This window comes from Chiloscyllium plagiosum, unplaced genomic scaffold (genome assembly GCF_037043375.1).
Source record: "Chiloscyllium plagiosum isolate Xiang-an unplaced genomic scaffold, Cpla_swu_hap1 HiC_scaffold_9, whole genome shotgun sequence".
Taxonomy (NCBI): Eukaryota; Metazoa; Chordata; class Chondrichthyes; order Orectolobiformes; family Hemiscylliidae; genus Chiloscyllium; species Chiloscyllium plagiosum.
Window position 1 is genome coordinate 76,222,977 of NW_028270147.1, and position 26,407 is coordinate 76,249,383.

General features: G+C 42.9%; 1 protein-coding gene across 1 annotated transcript; it reads left to right on the forward strand.

Moving 5' to 3' along the window:
• Positions 1–471: 471 nt before the first annotated feature.
• Positions 472–10,501, forward strand: LOC122554786 (V-type proton ATPase subunit G 3-like). The gene is made up of 3 exons (XM_043700161.2): positions 472–614; positions 4,584–4,684; positions 6,732–10,501. Exons 1-3 carry the CDS (start codon positions 533–535, stop codon positions 6,909–6,911), a joined length of 363 nt encoding a protein of 120 aa, XP_043556096.1. The 5' UTR covers positions 472–532; the 3' UTR covers positions 6,912–10,501.
• Positions 10,502–26,407: the final 15,906 nt, after the last annotated feature.

Genomic DNA, 26,407 nt, shown 5'->3' on the forward strand with positions numbered 1-26,407 from the left:
ACAATAATGACTGTCAATTGGCTTCTTTGCCACCGCCGAGCGAGAATCTTGTCTGGTCACTGTAGAGACCATATAAGATGGCGCAGGGTGATCTTGACGGGAAGATGGGACCTACTGCACTTGCTGTCTGTTTCTGCCACCCATCTCACCACAGCCCAAGTCGCTCAGACTACCGTAAGATTTCTCTGACTTTTTGACTCTTTGGAAAGTAGGTAACAGGACTCTGGAAACTGTTGTTTGGATTATTTCTATGTTAATAGTGCACGCTTTGTTAATTTTTTTTCAGGTGACTGTTATTGTTTGTTGAGATAACGGATAAGGATCACTCCAATTGGAGATCTACTCTGTTTGAGTTGGCAGCAACTGACTGAAAGCAGCCAGTGACTGGAGCAGGCTGTTATCATTCAAGCTATACCTAGACTGCTTTTGTTGTATTGAGCAACAGCCAGGTATCACGGTCATCAAGATCCCTATAAATGTGGATGGGAGACTCTGATCAGCACTGTCACTGAGAGCCAGCACGTATGGAAATATGACCAGCCACTCCCAGGGAATTCATCAGCTTTTACAAGCTGAGAAACGGGCCAAAGAAAAGTTAGAGGAAGCCAAGAAGAGTGAGTAAACCTAACTTACTGATAATTTCTGGTAGTCAAGAGCATGAAAAGTGGGTTCACTATATTGTGGAATCAAAGCACAAAGATCACTGGGTTGGAGGAAGATTTTATTAAGATTTTAAAAACTCTTTATTAATCGGATCGACATAGACCATGCTAAAACAAAAGCGTTTGTTATAGATGTACATTTTATTCCACTTCATTTGGGAACTCAGACTTGTATCTTTGTCCCTGCCTTAATCTGAGACATTTTACAATGTTGCAACTATTTCACTTGGGAGTGAAGTGAGGGACACATCTAAGGGGTGGACATGCCCTGTCACAGACCTGGCAGGGAACGGCACACACGGTGCTAGAAAAGGCATTGAAAACAAATGAATAATTTAGGGTGAGCTCTGTTTTCTTTGTTAACACTGCCACCGTTGGATAAACACATTGCTGAAATACCGCTAGCAGCAACCTTAGGTTAAACAATGCACAGTCACAGTTGACATAGGTACCTGAGCCAACGTAGGGCTGGAAAATCATTGGCATTTCTGGATCAATATCTCACATGGAAAACAGTGTAAGGGAGTACTTTAACATCAAGGGCACCTAGGCCACAACTCAGGTCTCCCATGGGGCAGGCCTTAATAGTACACCAGATCATCCCAGACAAGATTGTTCATGGAGTCGTTCTGAATTATTCCAGCCAGAAAGAGCTCTGTCCACTTCAAGTGTTCTACTGTTCCTTAAACGGGGTTTCCCTCCACAGACTCACTCGGGAAGTGTATTTAGCCCTCTCTGTGTGAGGGGATGAGGTGGAATTTTACCCACATTAACAAGAAACATTATTTTCATTAAAGGTTAAAATTCTGTACCACTTCATCCTTTAACCTAAAAAAGTGACAGGGGTTTTCCTTGTAATTTTTTCTTGTAACCCTCTTCAAGACACTGACTCCTGCTGGGGTGAGGGCTCTGTGGGTGCCAGAATCCCAGCTGTAGCAAGGCACTGAGAGTTGGCAGCCTGTAGGGAGGGGGTGTTGGGGGAGGAGATCACAGCGGAGGCCAAACCCATCCTCCCTCCACTCTGCACAGCAGTGTTTTTACTTCCCCCCCCCCCCCCTTTCGGGGAGAACCCAGCAGGGACTTTCTGGCTCGGTTCCTGCAGCCAGTACCTCGCTGTGCATCACTGTCCTCCTGGAAGATTAAATGCTGGTGCGTGGATTTCAAGTGAAGGGGCACCAGCCAGTTTGGAGCACCCCTACTGCCAGCTTGCCTGGCATCAGTCACCTCAAAGGCAAGAACATGTTAAAGCTTGGACCAGCTGGTCCACATGGCTGCATCATTTGGCTGCCTTTAACCAAATGAGTCCAGTCGAAGGAGGCGCAGATACTTTCAAGACAGTTTTTGTCTATCTTAAGAAGGTTATTGTGTTTGCGTTACATACACTTTTATGTTTAGTGATTTAAATGTTGATTTTCTTTGTTCTCTCATTCAGTTAGTCTACTTCTGTTAAACGTGGTCCCAAGTCAAACAAAGCATGTATTTTATCAACAGTATAACTGAAGCACACTGAGTGGGGTCAGACTGAAACTGCACTCAAAATATACTAAATGCCTAGTTAGGTGTCAGATTACGATAGAGCAAAAGAGGCATCTTAACGTAAGGAGTACAGTTTAAATCACAAGCATTAAAAATGTGTGTGTAAGAATTAAAACAAAGTTCAAGGTTAAGTGCACTCATTGACACTGACAGAGAAACTGTGGTCATTTGGCATTCATTCCCTCACTGGCCAATTGATTAATCTGGACCATGTATACTCAGCATGAGCAGGCTACAAAATGAATCCCACGCCCACAGAAACTGTGAGACCTTGAGAAGTGGCAGCATTCGGGGTTTCGCACTTTGAAGATATCAAACAAAATGTCGAAGTTGTGTTCGGACAGTCCAGCTCCCCTGGCCAATCACTGCCCACTTCCTCCTCACCCCATACAGCTTCATGCTGAGCCTGCTAACAGCTCAGGGCTCTCCTTTGAGCAATGCAGAGTCCAACTTGATAACCTTGTCAACACACGCATGTGGCATGAATTAAAACAATCTGTCTGTGTCTGATTAAAACAACAACATGCTTCTCATCAAGAAATAATAGAAACATCACAGGGAATGCATCAGGGGACTGGCTTGTTTGCTTGGATTTTCATACTGAACTCTGAACTTAAATGTGGCCATTTGGCATTCATTGCCACATTGGCCAATTGATTAATCTGGACCATTATATTCGGGATGAACAGGCTACAAAATAAACCCTTCCATGCTCTGTCTTGGCTGAAGCAATGTTTGCAAGGCAGTCTGTGGGACTGGAATGGACCTCCAGCTCTGGATCTGTCTGAATTATATCAGGTCCAAAGCTGGAATACCAACAGTCTTCCACTTGTGTGCAATTGAGTGAAATCAAGGTGTAAAAGCTTCATGACTGTGTCTGTCACAAAACAAGGCATGGATCTGTTACAGCTCATTGAATGCAATATATCTCATTGCTCAATAGCACATCATGCCTATTATCTAAATTGTATGTATAGTGTTTGGCCATGAAAGTATTTTTTTTGTGAAAATTCAACCAGAATATTATTTGTTGGAATAAGTATGTGTCCAGTGCTCAAGGCAAGATGAAAACTGCAAAAAGGATTGATCAAGGACATAGGTCTGGGGAGTCTAGAAACACGTGGTTACAGATACAGAACAAGGCTCAGGCATTTAGTGGAATTCTCTCTGTCAAAAGGTTTGTGATTATTTGGAATGTTCTATACAGAGGGACTGTGTTTGCCGAATCACTGGGCATGTTCAAGACCAGGATGGATGAATTTTTGGATCCTAAGCGTTATAAGGATAGTGCTGGGCTGAGAAGTTAAGGCCAAAGACGAGCCCTGACTTTATTGAACAGCTGAGCAGCTCAAAAGGCCATTGCTACTTCTCATGCAGACTAAATTGATATATATCACATGAAGAGTAAGTGTATGCTGGATATTAATCAAGTAATAGTTTGAAATATGCAGTGCTTTCTCAGAATGCTTCTGAACTCACCATCCCAGTGAGGATCCCGAATTGTACATTGAAGTTAGACGAACATATTAAATTGGATCTTTTTAATGCTTCCGTTTCCCTATGGAAGAAATAAGAACATGTTCAAAAATCTTTCATTTATGACCGCCGAAAACAGTGCCCTCATATTATAATGGGTCCACAATCGAGAAGTAGAGAGTTGTCTTTCTTGGGCAGCACCAATAGTGATGCTGTTAACCTAGGCTTTAGGAGGTGTAGAAAAACCAATTGCCCCCCACATCTTCTCGCTGCCTGCCTCATCATCACCCACTCTCGCCATTTTCCACCAAACACCGTGGAAAATCATTTGTGTGAAAAGGAGTGAGCAGCAGCAAAGCCCCCTATTTAGCCTGCTTCAGGCTAACAGACAGAAACATTGGACCTAATAAGCCACTGTGATCCCTGCCTGTTTAATGGCATACACACTTATCAGGGCACACTCTGATTCCTGCAGTGGTTTCTGATAACCTGCCACCATTGTTCCAATTGCTGTGCTGAACATGTCATAAAGGCATAACTGCACATCACCAGTTAGCACAGTGCAGATTCCTGAAGCTCAGTACTGCAATGAGGAATTCAAAAACAAACAGGCAAGCAATCTTCTACAATTAGATTTTGCACTTTTGAAACCGAATGAAAATTGTGCACAAAAATTGGAATGGATGTGGAATCCAGGAAGAAAAATAATCAATATAGCTTTGAAGAGAAATCTTTTAGACACAGGATGACGTAACTCACTTGAGCCTTATTAATCAGTCCAGCATTGTCCGACGGTTTCATTTCTTGCAATCCATCGATTCCCTTTTGTGTGCGATGTTTATTAGATTGGTGGCACAATTGGTATCATAAAATACTTATCAAGCATTTTCATTGTGAATGTTCTTCCAGGGAAGGGAAGACGGCTGAAACAAGCAAAGGATGAGGCACAAGCTGAGATAGATCAATATCGTCTGCAAAGGGAGAGAGAGTTCAGACAAAAGCAAGACTCTGTATGTATCAATTCAAACAAGTGGGATTGATTTAATTGCTGCTTCTTTGGACCATAATTGTGAGAATCAATAGTCACAAATCAAAAGTCCCTGCACACAGTGGAAAAAAACAATGGGATTTAATCCATTTCTGGTCAGTCATGACCCAATATGAGGTTTGTGGAGTTATCCTTGGTATCACAAACAGAGATATGAATACATTTCACTGTTGGTGATAAATCAGAGCTCATTTTGCTTATGTCATGATTTTATGTTCTAGAATCATAAAAATTCCCAAAGTATCAGATGACACCATTGAAAAATGTGTTTTCAATGCCTGCTTTGGGATTTGTGCTCACTACCACCCCACAGTGCCAATCCCATCGGGACATGGAAAATTGGTGTGCAGGGATATATTCTGCATGGGGACAACAGGCAATCATGCCACACTGAATGGATCCTTGGTCCCTGATGGATGCGGTTGCATATGAGAGAGACAGATAGAGAGAGACAGAGGGAGTGAGTGAGTGTATGTGTCTGTGTGCACGTGTGTGTGTGTGTGCGTGAGAGAGAATGTGCATGTGAGAGTGCAAGTGTGTGTGAGTGTATGAGCGTGTGTGAGTGTATGTATGTATGAGAGTGCAAGTGTGTGCATTGTGGTGAGGGGGGAGGGAAGAAACATGGGGGTGGAAGAGAAGATGATAAGAGTTCAGGGGACCAATCTGTTAAGACTTTTTAATATTAAACCTTCCTCCCAGTTGAGCCTTGCTTTTAACCCTCAGGTGGAGCCCACTCATTACCATCTTGAGGACAGAATGTTTCAAATCATTTGCATCTCAGCTTCCAATCCCTTCTGCAGAAATTGAGGCTGCCATTTTCCCAAGGCCCTTCTTGGTGCACTGGCTGTCAAAGCTGTAGTTTATGCTAGACATGGATCGAGTCCCTGTATGGTTTGCTGGGCTAGTACTGGAGCTCCAGCAGGAATCCAGCAGGTTATTCCCATCATAACATGGGTGTTTCAAAAATAAACCTTAGAAAAGATACACTCCTGATCGTCCATTGAGGAAAAGCCCTGCCTGTCATGGTGCAAGGTCAGACTGACCAGCGAGGACATAGCATTGATGCTGTGGTTCTGTTCGCCGAGCTGGAAGTTTTTGTTGCAAACGTTTCTTCCCCTGTCTAGGTGACATCCTCAGTGCTTGGGAGCCTCCTGTGAAGCGCTTCTGTGATGTTTCCTCCGGCATTCATAGTGGCCTGTCCCTGCCGCATTGATATTTTGACCAAGAGTGGCACATTGGTTATCACTGCTGCCTCACAGCACCAGGGACCCAGGTTTGATTCCAGCCTCGGGTGACTATCTGTGTAGAGTTTGCACATTCTCCCTGTATCTGCGTGGGTTTCATCCGGGTGCTTCGACTTCCTCCCACTATCCAAAGATGCGCAGCTTAGGTGAATTTGCCATGCTAAATTGCCCATAGTGTTCAAGGCTGTGTAGGTTAGCTCCATTAGTCAGGGGAAATGTGGAGTAATAAGACAGGGGAATGGGTCTGGGTGGGTTGCCCTTCGGAGGGTCAGTGTGGACTTGTTGGGCCAAATGGCTTGTTTCCACACTGTAGAGATGCTATGATTCTATGAAGCCAATCTATCCAAAGCTGTGCCAGAACTGGACTTCCTGCCTCTGTGCTGGATGGGCAAGTAGGGATGCCAATCAAAGTTTCCTCGATATGTCAAATATATATGCGTAGTCACACAAGGACAGGATCAGGCTCCCCCTCTCACCCCAAGAGAACATCACTTGACTAATAATACACTGCCAATTATTATTCAGCCACAAGCATAAAGGAGGCCATCGTTTGTAAAGTATCCAGAGTACTTTAGAACCTTATCCTTGTATATTCAGTAGAGGACCTTGTGAAGGAAAAATATTAGAGAGAGAAGAAAGCTGGAATCTTGAATGTGCATCCTGTAAATATCATAATTTCACGAACTGTTTCCAAAATGTTTCAAATGGAAAAATCCAGTGACGTGGCCTTCTGTTTACAATAAACATGTCTCTGTTTTATCTTAGATCATGGGTTCTCAAGGTAACCTTTTAGTCAAAGTGGATGAACAAACCAGAGCAAAGATCAATGGGCTCATAAGCAACCACGAACGGAATAGTGAGAAGGTTCTGCAAGATCTCTTGGGGATTGTTTGTGAAATCAAACCGGAAATCCATATTAATTTTAGAGAGGCTGGCTCCCATTGATGGGATAGACAGCGGTGAATTAAACTTTATCACACTATAAATGTGGTATCATTGAAGTTAACTGGCATTGGATAATGTGCATTTTTCATGAAAAACAATGTTGATACTTTTTTTTGACTAATTATCTTGGGACATTTTCTTACAATATAAATATGATGGCTACCTTTATTCCCCCTACCAAATGCAGTTAGTCTCAATCTACCCCCATGAAATCACACTACTTGTCTAACGTCCTTTACAAAAGGGAATGTAGGGACAGAATGACCATTCAGCCTCTTGAAGCTGTACCACCACTTAATTAGAAAATGGCTGATTGGCATCTAAATCCAGAAGTTGGCGTGGAAAAAATTCTGCTGCTGTCAAACTGATTGATCTTTGGTCTGATTAGATTAGATTAGATTAATTACAGTGTGGAAACAAGTCCACACCGATCCTCCGAGAGCAACCCACCCAGAACCGTTCCCCTACATTTAGCCCTTCACCAAACATCTCGGGGAACCTTGCAAATAAGAAACAGTCAGAAAGGGAAAGTTTGTTTGACATCATTTGAAATTCAGCTTCATAGAACATAGAACTCTACAGCACAGTACAGGCCCTTTGGCACTCGATGTTGCGCCAACCTGTGAAACCAATCTAAAGCCCACCTACTCCATTATCATCCATATGTTTATCCAACGACCATTTAAATGCCCTTAATGTTGGCGAGTTCACTACAGTTTCAGGCAGGGTATTCCATGCCCTTACTACTTTACAAGTACAGAAACTACCTCTGACCTCTGTCCTATATCTATCACCCCTCAATATAAAGCTATGTCCCCTTGAGCTAGCTATCACCATCCAAGGAAAAAGGCTCTCACTGTCCACCCTATGTAATCCTCTGATAATCTTGCATACCTCTATTAAGTCACCACTTAACTTTCTTCTCTCTAACAAACACAGCCTCACATCCCCTCAGCCTTTCCTCCATGCCAGTCAACATCCTGGTAAATTTCCTCTGAACCCTTTCCAATGTTTCCACATCCTTCCTATAATGCAGGAACCAAAACTGTACACAATACTCAAAGCGCGGCCGCATTAGGGTTTTGTAGAGCTGCAACATGACCTCATGGCTCTGAAGCTCAATCCCTCTACCAATAAAAGCTAACACACCATACGCCTTCCTAACAACCTGGGATCAATGCACATGGACACCGAGATCTCTCTACACATTCACACTACCAAGAATCTTACCATAAGGCCAGTACTCTTTATTACTGTTACTCATTCCAAAGTGAATCACCTCACACTCTTTCGCATTAAACTCCATTTGCCACCTCTTAGTCTAGCTCTGCAGCTTATTTATGTCCCTCTGTAACCTGCAACATCCTCTGCATTGACACAACTCCTTCAACTTTAGCATCATCTGCAAATTTACTAACCCATCCTTCTATGCCCTCATCCAAGGCATTTATAAAAATGACAAACAGCAGCGGCCCCAAAACAGATCATTGCAGTACACCACTAGTAACTGAACCCCAGGATGAATATTTGCCATCCACTACCACCCTCTGTCTTCTTACAGCTAGCCAATTTCTGATCCAAACCGCAAAATCACCCTCAATCCTATGCCAGATTCATGTTGAGTGTCATCATTAGGTTTCCCAACTTTGGTGGAATGAATTTAAAATATCAGCTTCAATGTTAGGTATCACTTACAATTGTTCACCTATAAAAGAAATTCACTAAACAATTACAACTAAGTCTTACTGAGAGGAAAGATTTAATAGGGACAGAAGGGGCAATTTCTTTCCCCCACAGAGGGTGGTGCATTTATGGATGAGTTGCCAAAGGAAGTGGTCGATGCTGGGACAAATTTAAAAGGCATCTGGGTGGGTACATGAATATGAAGCGTTCAGAGGGATATGGGCCTAGTGCTGGCAAATGGAGCTAGATTAATTTAAAATATCTGGTAAGCATGGATGAGTTGGACTGAAGGGTCTGTTTCTGTGAATTACATCTCTATGACATGACTAACTTGTTAGTTACCATTCTCATATATTCTAATGTAAACAAATTGTTAGAAAATTGTGCCTCAATCTTGCGCCCAGTGATTGTCGTCCATATTAACATCCAATAGAGTGTTAGCTGTAAACGTGCAAGTTTTGAATTTTTTTTAGATTAGTTTTCCAAAATTTCAATTTGATTCGCTTCAGTTGTTTTGTATGCGGGAATGTAGCCAGGTTCAGTTCCCAGAATTTGAGTTATCCTCTTACACTTAGAACCATACTTCCAACTAGTGACAGATTGTACATTTTCTGTGCTCTGCATGATCACAGTTTGACACTTTTGACAACTGGGCCAGGTTTCTGTGTTTGTGGTGCTGAATTGTTATTAACCAACGGACGGGCTTTCAGGGAAGTTGCAATAACCCAGACCTTTTAAAGCTGGAAGCATATTTCAGCGATTAATTTGTGGCACCTCTTTTGGCCTCTCTCGAAAATATTTGAATATTCTCAAGTTTAGGATTTGAGAGACCCATGCCTTCTGACTTTTCTAAGCCATCAGCCTACAACTGGGGTCAATAGCTGAATGGTTGAGCAAGTCTGTCACTGGGAGAAGGGAGCAGGTTTCACAGTTTACTTGGCATGAGTCAGTTCATGGGCACCAGTCTCTCGTATACATGCTAAAACAGTGCCAGATCAAAAGTAGTTTATACCTTGCATGGCCCATTTTGGTTTACAGTTACCAGTTGCCCTGGTGACATCCTCTCAACAGCCCAGAGATGCATCAGCAGTGGCTGGTTTTAATTTGCTTGCATTTCACCCTCTCAGGTGACATTTATTTCTTTAGTACCAGGGGAAAAGCTCAGCTTTGATGTGAACAGGACACAAATAGCCCATCCGCATCAAGCACTCATGATTTACATATTAATTAGTTATTATATGAAACAAGAGATGGACTGAGATACTCATGTGCTTGAGAACTGAGGTTACGCGTTCCTGCTTATTTTCTGTCTTTTTATTTAAATATCAGAAATACAAATGCAAATAGCTGCAAAAATAGCAAAGCGAAAGCCTTTGAGAATAGAGCCCTCTGTGCAGCAGGTAATCAATTTAAACTGTTTGATATACTCAGATAGGCTGTTGTAATGAGTTCTTTTTTTCTCTGTGGTACTTGGAGTCAATGTTTAAAAATGGGATACAAATCAAAATGTCACAGCAGCAACTCATTTGTGAGTTTCAGTTTCATTCCCTTAATAACCCAACATAAAAGATGCACAATCCTTTATCAAGGAGATGGGAATCCTATCAATTCTGTGGTTTATCTCTTCGAGGAACAAAGTAGTAATTTGTGACCTACCACTGGATCACAGCGATAATTAGTGAAAATGTGTGAATTAAGTTATCTTAACAGTCTGCTAATGTTCACATTGAGCAGTAAATTACCTTGAAGCACTTCCCAAATGCTAGTTTATTTCTGTCAGGCAAAGGTGTATTTTGAAACCCAATTGTTCTCATTTCTGTGAAGGCAATTATGCTTATTTTTGTGCATAAATCCCCAAATGACATGACTGAAGTTCAACTTCACAATAAAAAAAATTGAGAACAAAATCATTTATGCTGCATTCCTCTTTCTTGTAACTCAATTGAGCAAGTCCCACATCATCAAATTTGATGCCGTCAGTTCAAAAACCCCTCAGTATGGTGTTACTGCAGTCCTGTAACTTGAGTTGACTGGCCTCGCCTATCAGCACTTGCACCTCCAAATCAGAGGTCAAAGGCCTACTTCAGGATTTCAGCACAAAATCAAGGCTACATGGAGGAAATAATACAGTTCACGTGGTGTTAGCCTTCAGAACTGCTGTTAAATAGAGCGGCACGGTGGCTCAGTGGTTAGCAATGCTGCCTCACAGCGCGAGGAACCCGGGTTCGATTCCCAGCTAGGACAGCTGTCTGTTTGGAGTTTGCACATTCACCTCATGTCTACGTGGGTTTCCTCCGGGTGCTCCGGTTTCCTCCCACAATTCAAAGATCAGGTGAATTGGCCATGCTAAATAGCCCTTAGAGTTTGGTGCATTAATCAGGGAGAAATACAGGGTAGGGAAATGAGTCTGGGTGGGTTACTCTTCGGAGGTTTGGTATGTATTTGTTGGGCCGAAGTGGGTGTTTCCATACTGTAGGGAATCTAATCAAGTCTAATACCAAAAGAGAAAATGCTGGAAAATCTCGGCAGATCTGGAAGCATCTGTAAGGAAAGAAAAGAACTGACATTTCGAGTCTAACTGATCCTTTGTCAAAGCTAATCAAGTCTAACCTGCTCTGCACTTGTGTCGGACATTAAGGACCTTGTGAAGAAGTGCAAGCAGCTTTGTCAGTGCGTTGGCCAACACTCCTTCCTCTAGTTTCATTATCAGAAACAGATCAATCTAGCTCATCATCAAATCGTAGACAGTGAGGTTTAGCTCCATGCCAGAAATTGGTGCTTTTGGCTATGTAACTGTAGTCACTGCACTTCAGAGAACCACTGCAGGCCATGAGTTGAGCCAACGGTTAAATTGTGCAGTGAAAGCGAAGCAGTCAGCATGGAGACAGTTAGGGTTTTTAAAAATATTTCTGACTGCTTTTACCACAGCCACAGTTTATCATGGCAGGAAAGCAGAGTCAAAAGTTGCATCTGCTGCCTCCAATTTTTGGGAACACACCAGTGAGCTACGATCAGCTTACGTCAGACTTTCTTTGCCTTTCTGATATTTGGAGTGCCAAACAGAAGTCGAACTGTGCATTCATTTGGCTCCTGTTAGCTACTATGAATGAAATATAATGCTGCGCTTTTGATGTTGGAATTATCTCAGTGCCTGCAATTATGTGACATTTATTCATTTAAACCACTCAAATTCTTAGGAATATTATTTCAGGGACAGGTATGGTGAAGAAATAGAATTGGACTGAGCCGGTATAGTGTAGTAGATCAGTACCTGGGATTTGCTGTTAACAATGGTTTATTGTTCTGCAAACAACAAATGCTGGAGATCACAATGGGTCAGACAGCATCCTTGGAGAGAGAGCAAGCTAATGTTTTGAGTCTACATCACTCTTCATCAGAGATGAAGTGTGGAGGGGGCTGTGGTAGTGGTGGGTGTGGAGTGCTGATGGAGAAAGGGTGTTGATAGTTTGGATTAAATGATCGGAATGTGAGAATGGTTGAACAATGGTGGGTCTAATTGCCAGACTAGAAAGACAAGACACACCCACTGGGGTGGGCGGTGAACCAGGTGACAGAGAGTGTCACAAGTAAAGGTAAAAGAAAGGAATGGACGAGGAGTGGATTCACAACGTGAAGGTGCTGAACTCAATATTAAGTCCAGAAGACTGGGAAGTGCCCCCTCCTATCAACTAGAGCATAAATGCCTCCCCCCTTCCACACTTCACATCAGTTTTGATGCAGTGTCATCTAGACTGAAATGCTTGCTTGCTCTCTCTCCACAGATGCTGTCTGACCCGTTGCAATCTCCAGCATGTGTTGTTTTCAGTTCAGGTAGAGTAATTTGCTCCTACAATGGTTTACACAGTAATTAGAGTCAATTTACAGTGAGGAGACCTCTGTATCAACTTGGTCGAAGTCAACTTCCAGACTATTTTCTTACAATAGCTCTGTACATTTCATACACTGGAAAAGCACTTCATCAGTTGTCAGGTGTTTCGAAATGTCCTGAGGCTGTGATGGAAAAAGAGATGGTAAGTTGATTTTTCTTTCTTCTCATTTTCAGAACCATTTTTAAGATCCAAATTATCGGCTTTTCACAGGTATCCGGTTGAATCAGGAGTGGAAAAATCCTCCAAATTGACATTGTAACCAGAGAAACCAACACGGAGAGAAAAAAAATTGAATCCGAATGGTCATAATGGAACTGTTTTAATTGCATGGGTGATTGATGTGATACAATGGCTGAGACAAATAGAAGGTTTCAAGCTGACCAGCTTCTGTGTTGCATTCTGATCTTAGTGAAGACAGCAGGAGTCCACTCCTGTGCAAAGGAGATAAAATATGACTAAGGTCTTTGATTTGGATAACTAAACAGTCATCTCTACTTGAGTTTTGTGTTTGCACAGTGGGTATGGATTGCTCTCGACTCCACTGTGATAGCTCACCTTGCCAAACAACCTGCCATCATTTTCTGTCAGGCCTCATGCAGTAAGATCTGGATAAGGTAACAGAGGGCATTTGGTGCCATGAGAACTATACGTACAGTATACATTAACCAGTACATAGGTTAATGTAAAGCAGAGCACTGTCCATGCTGAAGATCTGAAACAAAAACTGAAACTGTCACCTTCTGAAGAAGGGTTACTGGACTTACAGAAACGTTAACTCTGTTTTCTCTTCATAGATGCTGTCTAAACTGCTCCAGCAATTTCTGTTCCAATAAGTATGTTCAGCAGGAAGAGAAGGGAAAAAAACTGTTAGAGCCTTATTTTTAAGAAAAGCAGTTATTTAGAATTAATCTAATTAACTGACAGATCTTCAGAGATAACAGATAATGCACATACACTATTTCCATACAAGTTATACTGATTCTATTTACATAACACACAGTTCCTAATAAGCAATTACAAACAGTTTTACACAGCAGAGCATAAAACTATGTGACCACACATTGAGATGGCACAACAAGAAATATTCATTTATCCTGTGGAATTAGTTTTGCAGTCACCACATGAGACAGATAGAATGAGTCATCTAAACGACAGGACAGAGTAGTTGAGCCAAGTGGCTTGTTTTTTTTTGTTGTTTTGTATTCTATATCTAAACTCTGAACCAGCGTTGCCACAGGTGAGACGATACTATTCCTCTTTTTGTTCTGAACAATCTACCACAACCCTGAGAGAGATGGGTCCACTACTACTCAACATGATCTTCCCATTCCACCCTCTTCCCCTCTCTAGCAGCTTCCCAGAGTGAATGTGTCCAATTAATTTAGTGAGAAATGGAAATGCTGCCCAATGTGTTGTTTCCCATTCCCCGGATGTTCTCAGTAAACACGAGTTGAGTATTTTTCAATGTTGATGGCTCAGAATGCATGCAGTCACCTTCAACATCAAACCGTGAATAGCGCCTGTTAGATATGTAAATTTTCTTTGCTGGAAACATTCCATCAAATCAGAAACACCACAGTGGTGCCTCATTATGAACACGGCGTGATATGCATCAGCTCTATTATGGCACACATTACAGAAAGCATTCAAAAACAAAACAAAATCCCATCAAGTATTTCAGGGGAAACCTCACCGATCAGCAAACATCCTTTCAGTGGTTCCCAAAGACAGTGAAAAGGCCAGCTGAACACAAAACCATGATACACTTTAATACTAAACAAAGGTATCCCTGGCAGTGTCTGCCAGACAGGTATGTTTGCAGTGTCAAGATTAGTGTGGTGCTGGAAAAGCACAGCAGGTCAGGCAGTATCCGAGGAGCAGGAAAATCGACGTTTCAGGCAGAAGCCCTTCCTGATGAAACATTGATTTTCCTGCTCCTCGGATGCTGCCTGACCTGCTGTGCTTTTCCAGCACCACTCTAATCTTGACTCTGATCTGCAGTCCTCACTTTTGCCTATATTTGCAGTGTGTCATGTGAAGCTGAGTGTCAACAAATTAGGAAACAGTTTGTTACAAGCAAATTATTCAATCAACTTTTGTATCCCCATTCTTAAAGTAAGTATAATTTTTAAACTCAGGGCAGGTAAACACAGAGCAAAATTAGGTGAGAAAGTGAAATACAACCCCAGTCAGTTTGTCACTATGTGTTTGGTTACATTTACTCTCAAACACAACTGACAACAAGAGTTGTTGCCAGTATAATAAAGGGAACCACTGTGCAAGAAAAAAACTTCACCCACCCAAATTCAGCACACGCCTTTTGACTTTGGAGGCAGAATATTCAGGGCTGTAGGCTGTATCTGAACACACTGTCAATGGTATTTCGTGGGGCAAAACAGCAATGTGTTGGAAACTGAGGTGAATTTGTTTTTGCAAGGGAAGTTCCACACTCAAGAGCTGTCCACCTATTAATTAAGCATTTCCCAAAGTGTGTTGAGTTGGATTTGAATAGCAAACATTGTGGAAACTTCCAAAATGCAGGCTGATAGTTGCTTGCCTTAACTGTTCATTCACCTTTTGAAACTTAAGCAACATATCTTTCTCCTGTTTACTTCCTTGCAGGAAACCACCCGCTCCAATCAAGATATTTGGGGCCTCTATTTGTTATGAAAATTAAAGTTGTAGCTTTTAATGTGCTTGTTTCCCTTGGATAAGCAGGATTGCAATAAAATGAAATAATAAAGGTATCCTGCCTTATCACCACAGTAACCCCAAGGGTGAAGAGCATCTCCTCACCTATTAGTAATGAAAAGCACTGGGGACTGATGGTGCTATGGTGAGGCCTGTTGCTAAGCAGGTGATGTAATGATAGGCCAGTCCTTACTGGTAAGTTAATTATAATTAGTTAAGTTAATGATGTCTTTAGGCTCCCTTTATAATTTAATGCACTGAACAAGCACATCAACAATTCAAGACAGAAGCTATTGCAGTTTGGTTGCTTTAAACATCAGCACTGTCTGCAACTGGATGTTTGCTCCTTTTATTTCTCTGCCAAGTTCCGTCCATCTCATCGAAATATTACGATTGTTAAATATGTGCTAGCTACAAGTACGAGGAATGGAGAGGTGGGGGGAGGTGTTGTGGAAATCCTTTCAGCCCTCTCTCGTTAAAGCGTACTGGCTGCCTCAGAAACACAGAGCATTGCAGTGAGGGCACTCACAGGCTGAACCACATCGTCACTTTCAAAATAACCCAGGGTGATGAATTGTCCAACATGTCTAATTGGAAGAGGACGTGCTGAGAGTAATAGGCAACTTTCACAACCCACAGTCAAGCTACCCAGACAGTTTACCCCAGAAGCCTAGTTTTGCCAAATGGATTAGAAATCATGTGCATTTGATAGCAAGACAATATCAATTATTTTTCAAACTGTGCATGCGCTAATGTTTTCATATGTGTGTCTGTGTTGTGCATTAAGGTGTTATTAGGATTCAGTGTGAGTATCAAGCATTTCAAGATCAGGCATAATGGAGGCCTGGGGCACAGTAAAGGACTCTGTACCATTTCCAACAACCTGCCTCGAGTTCCATGTAAGAAGAGCATATCACTGTGATATTCCTTCCGTCATTTCTCACAGCAGCCAACGTTAGAGCATCTCCAAGTCAGTTAGCCAACTTGCAATCCTTATGACCAATTCAGTGCCAACATTTGTAGCAAAATATTGATACTTTTGCATTCTCTAAGAGTTAGATTCATTACACACAGAAACGTGATCGCCCATAGAGCGAGCTTCTATCTTGTTAGCTTTCCAAAAATGGAATGATAATTCAGTTGAATGAGCCACCCTTTCTTCTCCTCCAAATCCTGACAAAAAAAAGTTTAATTATGAACCATTTTATATCATATCAGAGCAGATTATACCTAAGACCATATGTCAGAGCAGAAATTAGGCCTTTCATGCCCATTCATTCTGCTCCATCATTCAATCATGGCAGATAAGTTTCTCAACCCCATTCTCCCACATTCTCTCCATCACGCTTCATCCCCTTTACATGAAGAACCTATCTATCCCCGTTTTAAATATACTCAATGATCTGACCTCCACAGCCTTGTGTGGCAGTGAATTCCATAGATTCACCACTCTCTGGCTGAAGAAGTTTCCCTTTATCTCTGTTCTAAAAGGTCTTCCCTTTACTCTAGGGCTATGCCCTCAGGTCCTAGTCTCTCCTAACAATGGAAACATCTTCCCAACATCCACTCTGTCTAGGCCATTCAGTATTCTGTAAGTTTCAACTAGATTCCCTCTCGTCCTTCTAAACTCCCATTGAGTATAGACCCAGAGTTGTCAAATGTTCCTCATATGTTAAGCTGTTCATTCCGGGGACCATTCTCATGAACCTCCTCTGAACATGCTCCAGGGCCAGTACATCCTTCCTGAGATATGGGGCCCAAAACCATGCACAATACTCCAAATGTGGCCTGACCAGACATTATAGAGCCTCAGAAGCACATCCCTGCTTTTATATTCAAGTCCTCTCAAAGTAAATGCCATTCTAACTACTTGCCTTCCTAACTACTGACTCAATCTGCAAGTTTAACTTGAGAGAATCCTGGACTAGAACTCCCAAGTCTCTTTGCACTTCAGACATTTGCATTTTCTCCCCATTTAGAAAATAGACCATGCCTCTATTCTTCCTACCAAGGTACATGACCTCACACTTCCCCATGTTGTACTCCATCTGCCATTTCTTTGCCCAATCTCCTAATCTATCCAAATCCTTCTGCAGACTCCTTGCTTCCTCAGTGCTACCTGTCCCTCTACCTATCTTTGTATAATCTGCACACTTAGATAGAATGCCCTCAGTTCCTTCATCTAGATTGTTAATTTAAAAGTGAAAAGTTTTAAATTAACACTGAGCCTTGCAGAATACCACTTGTCACTGATGCCAGTGCAGGAAGGACTCTGTTATCCCCACTCTCTGCTTTCTGCCAGAAAGCCAAGCTTCTATGCATGCTAGCACCTTGCCTCAAACACCATGGGCCTTTATCTTATTCCACAGCCTACTGTGAGGCACCCTGTCAAAGGCCTTCTTGAAGTCCAGGTAGATAATATCCATAGACTCTCCTTGATCTAACCTGCTCGTTACCTCCTCAAAGAATTCTAGCAGATTTGTCAGGCATGAATTCCCCTTGATGAAACCATGCTGACACGTCCCTATTTTAACCACATGCTTCCAAGTATTCAGAAATCTCATCCTTCACAATGGATTCCAGGATCTTATCCATGACCAAGATTAGGCTAATTGGTCTGTAATTTTCTGTTTTTCTGCCTTACTCACTTTTTAAACAGACGTGTTACATTAGCAATGTTCCAGTCCTCTGGAACTGTCCTTGATTCTAGTGATTCCTGAAAGATTACCACTAATGTCTTCATCATCTCTTCAGCTATCTTCCTTAGAACTCTAGGGTGTAGTCCATCTGGTCCAGGAGATTTATCCACCTTCAGGCCATTCAGTTTTTTCTGGCACCTTCTCCTTGGTGATTGCCATCATACTCAACTCTGCTCTCTCACTCTCTTGAATTGTTGGGAAATTACTCGTGTCTGCCACTGTGAAGACTGATGCAAAATAGTTATTCCGTTCCTCTGACAATTCTTTGTTCCCCAGTACTATCTGTCTGGTGTAATTTTCCAGTGGCCTAATGTCCACTTTTGTCTCTCTTTTGCCCTTGTATATCTAAGGAAACTCTTTCAATCATCCTTTATGTTACTGGCTAGCTTATCCTCATATTTAATCTTCTCCTTCCTTATTCTTTTTTGTTGCCCTCTGTGGGTCTTTATAAGCTTCCCAATCCTCTGATTCCAAGTGTTCTTCACTACTTTATATGGTTTTTCTTTTGTTTTTATATTATCCCTGACTTCACTGGTCAGCCATGGTTGCATCATCCTCCTTGTACCATGCTTTTTTCCTTGGGATCAAACCCTGCTGTGTCTCTTGAATTGCTCCTAGAAATTCCTGCCATTGCTGTTCCACTGTCTTTCCTGCTAGGCTCCTCTCCCAGTCAATGCTACCCAACTCCTCCCTCATGCCTCTGTAGTTGCCTTAATTCAGCTGAAATACCATTACCTCTATCTTCTCTCTCTCAAATTGCAGAGTAAATTCAATCAGGTTATGATCACTACTGGGTAAAAACAATGACTGCAGATGCTGGAAACCAGATTCTGGATCAATGGTGCTGGAAGAGCACAGCAATTCAGGCAGCATCGAGGAGCTTCAGCAAAATCGACATTTCGGGCAAAAGCCCTTCATCAGGAATAAAGGCAGAGAGCCTGAAGCATGGAGAGATAAGCTAGAGGAGGGTGGGGGTGGGGAGAGAGTAGCATAGAGTACAATGGGTGAGTGGGGGAGGGGATGGTGATAGGTCAGGGAGGAGAGGGTGGAGTGGATAGGTGGAAAAGGAGCTAGGCAGGTCGGACAAGTCCGGACAAGTCAAGGGGACTGGAAGTTTGAAACTAGGATGAGGTGGGGGAAGGGGAAATGAGGAAACTGTTGAAGTCCACATTGATGCCCTGGGGTTGAAGTGTTCCGAGGCGGAAGATGAGGCATTCTTCCTCCAGGCGTCTGGTGGTGAGGGAGCGGCAGTGAAGGAGGCCCAGGACCTCCATGTCCTCGGCAGAGTAGGAGGGGGAGTTGAAATGTTGGGCCACGGGGCGGTTTGGTTGATTGGTGCGGGTGTCTCGGAGATGTTCCCTAAAACGCTCTGCTAGGAGGCGCCCAGTCTCCCCAATGTAGAGGAGACCGCATCGGGAGCAACGGATACAATAAATGATATTAGTGGATGTGCAGGTAAAATTTTGATGGATATGGAAGGCTCCTTTAGGGCCTTGTATGGAGGTGAGGGAGGAGGTGTGGGCACAGGTTTTACAGTTCCTGCGGTGGCAGGGGAAAGTGCCAGGATGTGAGGGTGGGTCGTAGGGGGGCGTGGACCTGACCAGGTAGTCACGGAGGGAACGGTCTTTGCGGAAGGCGGAAAGGGGTGGGGAGGGAAATATATCCCTGGTGGTGGGGTCTTTTTGGAGGTGGCAGAAATGTCGGTGGATGATTTGGTTTATGCAGAGGTTTGTAGGGTGGAAGGTGAGCACCAGGGGCGTTCTGTCCTTGTTATGGTTGGAGGGGTGGGGTCTGAGGGCGGAGGTGCAGGATGTGGACGAGATGCGTTGGAGGGCACCTTTAACCACGTGGGAAGGGAAATTGTGGTCTCTAAAGAAGGAGGCCATCTGGTGTGTTCTGTGGTGGAACTGGTCCTCCTGGGAGCAGATACGGCAGAGGCGGAGGAATTGGGAATACGGGATGGCATTTTTGCAAGAGATAGGGTGGGAAGAGGTGTAATCCAGGTAGCTGTGGGAGTCGGTGGGTTTGTAAAAAATGTCAGTGTCAAGTCGGTCTTCACTAATGGAGATGGAGAGGTCCAGGAAGGGGAGGGAGGTGTCAGAGATGGTCCAGGTAAATTTAAGGTCAGGGTGGATCACTGCTTCCTCAGGGCTCCTTCAGCTTAAGCTCTCTTATCAAGTGTGCCTCATTGCACAACACTAAATCCAGTACTGCCTGTTGTCTAGTGGGCTCCACTACAAGCTGCTCCAAAAAGCCATCTCACAGACATTCCACAAAATTCCTTTTCTTTTTGCAAACAATTACCAACTTGTTTTTCCCAGTCCACCTGCCTTAACTGAAATCCCTCATGTTCACTGTAACTTTGCGTTTCTGACATCTTTTCTATCTCCTTGCACCCCAGCTCCTGACCACAGGCCTAAACATGACTCCAACTATGGTTCTTTAAACTTTGCGCTTCCTGAATTCGACCCACAAAGATTCCACACGATCTGACCCTAGTTTGTTTCTCGCTATTGATTTAATTTCATTTCTTACTAACAGGGCAACCCAACCCCCCTCTGCCCACCTCCCTATCTTTACGATAGGATGTTTCTCCTTGAATATTCAGCTCCCAATACCGATTCCCTTGCAGTTACATCTCCGTGAAGCCCGCCATGTCATACCTGTCAATTTCAAGCTGCACCATAGGCTTATTTACCTTATTCCTTATACTACGTGCATTCAGATATAACATCTTCAATCCTGGATTAACTGCCATTCATTTGTCCAGTGTATTTGAAGTTTGATTGTTAACCCTTTCCATTTATCTGTCCTGCTTATGCCTGACTTCTTGAATTCCCCTTTTGAAAAGGTGCTAACATCGCCTGATAGAGATTCTGTATGTTTTGTTGGATCCTTGTTAGAAGGAATGTAGTCAGAACAAATGAGGTTCTGAAACTGAAGCTGTTAACATATCTTTATGCTTTAAATTACCTACAGTGTGGAAACAGGCCCTTCGGCCCAACAATTTCACACTGACCCTCTGAAGAGTAACACACCCAGACCCATTTCCCTCTGACTAATGCACCTAACACTATGGGCAATTTAGCATGGCCAATTCACCTGGCCTGCACATCTTTGGACTGTGGGAAGAAACCCACACAGACACGGAGAGAACGTGCAAACTCCACACAGACAGTCGCCCAAGGCTGGAATCGAACCCATACCCCCGGCACTGTGAGGCAGCAGTGCTAACCGCTGAGCCACCATGCTGCCCCAGGAAACTTTCCTCCCTGGGAAACTATATATTTAAAGTTTCCTAGAAACTGTTTGTTTTCCAAGAGAAAGCAAAAGGATAAGTGAAATGTCTTTCCAGTTTGATCGCTACTATTGCAATAGATACATTGTGGGGATCCAACAAGTTGGCAAACCATTCAATGACATGAGTCCTCTCATGGATGCCATTGGCATTTGTGCCTCATTGAACAGGAGATGCATTTACTGTGTGACAACATGCACACAAGTGGCAGACATATACTGCCTCAAAGCCAGCTCAATTGTGAACATTAACTTGTGCTACCTTCTGCTTTCATTTTCAGATCCACTGACCAACTTGCAGTTTTATTTCCTTTTTTTGTTATATTTCAAACAAAAAAGATTAATCTACTTAATATATGCATATACACCACTACCAAAGGATAATAATTCCTAGCTTCATAGGGCTTTACTGCACAGAAAGTGGTTATGGGGCCCATTGTTTCTGTGTCAGTCAACAAAGATCTGGCTGCATGAATCCTATTTTCCAGCTTTTTATCCATAGTCCCAGAGTCCATAATAATGCAAGTAAATATCAAAATACTGCTTTGATATTATGAGATTTCCTGACAATCACCCATTCACGCAGTGGGTTTCATCCTCTGAGTGAAACAATTTCTTCTTAATTCTCGTCTGAACCTTCTAACGTTTACCTTAAATATATGCCCTCTAGCTACTGACTCCTCAACTAATGGGAAAAGTGCCTTCTGTTTAATCCATCCTTTCTATGACCCCTAGGTCCCCTCTTAATCTTCACTGCTCCAAGGAAAGCAACTTCAGCCTATTCAATCTGTCCTCAGACCACCCAACCCAGGCATCATCTTGGTAAATCCCTCTCAAATTCAGTCACACCCTTCCTGTAATATGGTACCCGGACTGCAAATGTTAATCTTGCTGTGGCCTAGCTCGTGTTTTATACAATTCCAGCATAACCTCCCTGTTCTCGCTGTCATTGCCTCTGCTAATAAAGACAAGAACTCACTTTGCCTTCTTAACCAGCTTACCTACCTGACTCTTCTATCTTCAGCAATCCATGGATATATACATCAAGGTCCTTTCCATGGTCCTACCATTCATAGTGTAATCCCTCACCTTGTTATCCTCCCAAATTGCATTACTTTCCACTTTTTTGGATTCAATTCTATTTGCCACTGCTCTGACAAGCTGATCTGACCTTTGAAATCCTCCTATAGTTTACAGATATCCTCCTCACTGTTTACCATCCAATTAATTTTCATATTATCCACACATTTCTTGATCACACTCCTTACATTTAATTCCAAATCGTTAACAAATAACAATGGTCCCATCACTGAGTCTTGCAGAAAACCTCTGGAAAAAGATTTCCAGTAACAAAAACAACTTCCTACTATCACCCACACTTCCTGCTTCTCAGCCAATTTCAAATATCCAGCAAACCACTTTGCCTTGGATCCACAGGCTCTTAATTTCTTGACCAGTCTGTTACGGGGGATCTTATCAAAAGCCTTGCTAAAGACCACACAGACTACAACAAGTACATTCTCCTCATCAACCGAAGCAGCCGAGTTGAATCCTCCATTGCCGTTTTGGCCAAGTAATTGTCCTAACCTAAAGCAGGAAATTCCAGCACTGTCCAATCTGCAAAGCAAAGGGTTATAGTCAACAATGGATGATTTTACCTATCACAGCCTGAATGAGGTCTCCATTTGGTATTATTCAGAATGATAATAAGAAGGCAATGTCAATAGATTTTACTTTAAAACTGAATACACTGGATAAGAAGGAACAATACATAATTTATTTTTCAATATATGCTATGACTTTTATGCTATGCTATATGTTTATCAAATCTCAACATTACTGAGTATCCCTAATTTTAATCATTCCCCAAATCAAAAATCATGTCTCTCCAGCTCCCAAAACCCAAAGGTCTGCAATTCTCCCTTCTTGCCTACTGCTATAGCACACACTCATGTCATTTTATGTAAAGATTTGAAAGCTCACATCTCTGTCCATATTAATCTCTTTTCTAAATCTCAGAATCACAAAATGTAATCATGCAGAAGGGGACCATTCGACCCCTCCACGTCTGCACCAGCTCTCCAGCAAGCATTATGATTTAGCGCCATTCGCCTGCTTTATCCCCATGCCCTTGTACATTCCTTATATTCAAATAATCACCTTGAATGCCTCTGTCTCCACCACACTTCCAGGCAGTGCACTCCTGACCTGAACAATCTATTGTAAGAAACATTTCTCACACATCACATTTGTTCGCAAAATACTTTACCTTGTGCCTGCTGCAGTGCTCCAGCGAAGCAAAGCAAAGCTCAAGCTGGACGAACAGCATCTCATTTTCCACTTGGAGTCCCTGCAGCCTTCAGCTCTCACTGTTGACTCCAATAATTTTAGAACCTGTTCACCTTCTCCCATGTCCCTTACCCATCTCCGCACCTCTAGACTCTATCATGACACAGGCTATTTTCTCGCACGGCCAACCCATTTTCACTTACTTATGGTCTCCATTAGCAGCTCATTCTTTTCTGTGGCTTACCATTATCCAGCCCTTTGTCGACACAACTGCCTCTGAGCCCTGTCTCTGCCTATCCTTTACCTTCCCCCCATCCCCTCTGTTCAACACTTATGCCAGCTTTTCCAAGCTACAACCCATTCTGGAGGTGGGTTACTGCTCTCTGCTTTCTCTCCACAGATGAGTATCTCTAGCAATTTCTGTCTTTATTTCAAATTTCCAGCATCAGCAGTACTTTGTTTTTCTCTCACTTCTGCGCATTCTTATTGAAATTTCTTTACGAACAAGAATAAGTACACCCTATTTACTAAATCCAGACTGCACATGATTTTGAAACTTTCTATCAGATATTCTCATAGATATCCAAGGAGGACAGTTCCAACCTTTCCTGGAACCATCTTTCTCAACTTCTAGGGCACTGCCTTCAATTTATTCCTATTTTGCCTTGGTGTGTGGCACCCAAAACCCCACATAATATGCCTGGTGAAGTATAACTGTTAGGTGGGTCTGGCATAACCTCCTTGCTTTTATAAGTGGCAGTTGGAGTTTAATTCAGATAAATGCGAGGTGCTGCATTTTGGGAAAGCAGATCTTAGCAGGACTTCATGGTAAGGTCCAAGGGAGTGTTGCTGAACAAAGAGACCTTGGAGTGCAGGTTCATTGCTGCTTGAAAGTGGAGTCGCAGGTAGATAGGATAGTGAAGAAGGCGTTTGATATGCTTTCCTTTATTGGTCAGAGTATTGAGTACAGGTGTTGGGAGGTCATGGTGCGGCTGTACAAGTCATTGGTTAGGCCACTGTTGGAATATTGGGTGCAATTCTGGTCTCCTTCCTATCGGAAAGATGTTGTGAAACTTGAAAGGGTTCAGAAAAGATTTACAAGGATGTTGCCAGGGTTGGAGGATCTGAGGTACAGGTAGAGGCTGAACAGGCTGAGGCTGTTTTCCCTGGACCGTCGGAGGCTGAGGGGTAACCTTATAGAGGTTTACAAAATTATGAGGGGCATGGATAGGATAAATAGACAAAGTCTTTTCCCTGGGGTGGGGGAGTCCAGAACTAGAGGGCATAAGTATAGGGTGAGAGGGGAAAAATATAAAAGAGACCTAAGGGGCAACTTTTTCACATAGAGAGTGGTACGTGTATGGAATGAGCTGCCAGAGGATGTGGTGGAGGCTGGTACAATTGCAACAATTAAGAGGCATTTGGATGGGTATATAAATAGGAGGGGTTTGGAGGGATAAGGGCCGGGTGCTGGCAGGTGGGACTAGATTGGGTTGGGATATCTGGTCGGCATGGACGGGTTGGACCGAAGGGTCTGTTTCCATGCTGTACATCTCTACGACTCTATGACTGACTCTTGTAATAAAGCCCAGGATACCATTTGCTTTACTTACTGCTTTCTCTACCTTTCCTTCCATCTTCATCAATCTATCATATATAATCCCAAGCCCTTCTGCTCCTACACCCCTCTATATTTTGTCTGTCTATGTTCTTCCTCCCAAAGTGCCTCACCTCACAGTTCGCCACACTGCGTTTTACCAGCTTGCCCATTCAACCAATTCATCTTTATCCTTTTGAAGTTCTGCATTGTCTTCCCCAAAAGTTTACAATGCTTCCAATCTTGGAGGAGGTGTTGGATGTATTAAAATGTATGAAGGTGGATAAATCTTCTGGTCCTGACTGGATATATCCAAGAACACTGCAGGAGGCTAGAGAAGAAATTGCAGGGGCTCTGGCTGATGTTTTTGTCACACATGAGGTCCCAGAAGTCTGGAGGATAGCGAATGTTATGCCTTTATTCAAGAAGGGCTGCGAAGAAAAACCTGGGATCTCTTGACCAGTAAGCCCAACATCTGTGGTAGGTGTGTTACTTGAAGATTCTGCGAGATAAGATATACTGGCAATTGGAAAGACAGGGTTTATTTAGGAGCAATCAGCATGGCTTTGCGTATGGGAGCTCATGCTTCATAAATTTGTTAGAGTTCTTTGATGAAGTGACCAGAAAGGTTGATGCGGGCAGGGTGGTAGATGCAGTTTATGTGGATTTCAGTAAGGCCTTTGATAAGATTCCACGTGGTAGGCTGCTCTTGAGGGTTAGATCCCATGGAATACAGGGCAAGCTGGCAAATTGGATACACAATCGGCTTGATGGTAGGAAGCAGAGTGGAAGCAGCAGTGGAAGGATGCTTGTCAAACTGGAGGCCTGTGACTAGTGGTGTATCTCAGGGGTCAGCGCTGGGCCCATTGTTGTTTGTTATCTATATCAATGATTCGGATAGCAATGTACAAGGCATGATTAGTAAGTTTGCAGATGACACTAAAATAGGTGGTATTGTGGACAGTGAGAAAGATTATCTGAAATTGCAGCAGGACCTTGATCAGCTGGGGTAGTGGGCCAGGAAATGGCGAATGGAGTTTAATGTAGAAAAGTGTGGAGTCTTGTGTTTTGGAAAGTCAATCAAGGTAGGAGTTCCATGGTAAATGATAGGGCCATAAGGAATCTAGTGGAACAAAGGGATCTTGGAGTTCAGATACACAGTTCTCTGAAAGTTGGAGTCACAGATAGACAGGGCAGCGAAAAATGCTTTTGGCACACTGGCCTTCATCAGTCAGGGCACTGAGTATAGAAGTTAAGAAGTTATGTTGCAGTTGTACAGGACATTGGTGAGGCCGCACTTGGAATATTGTGTTCAGTTCTGTCACCTTCCTGTAGAAAGGATGTTATTAA

Excerpts from the sequence above, each read along its gene's own strand:
- LOC122554786 (XM_043700161.2), top strand. The coding sequence starts at position 533 with ATGACCAGCCACTCCCAGGGAATTCATCAGCTTTTACAAGCTGAGAAA. Across the intron at positions 615-4,583 it reads GTTAGAGGAAGCCAAGAAGA|GGAAGGGAAGACGGCTGAAA; the intron begins GTGAGTAAACCT and ends ATGTTCTTCCAG. Across the intron at positions 4,685-6,731 it reads TCAGACAAAAGCAAGACTCT|ATCATGGGTTCTCAAGGTAA; the intron begins GTATGTATCAAT and ends GTTTTATCTTAG.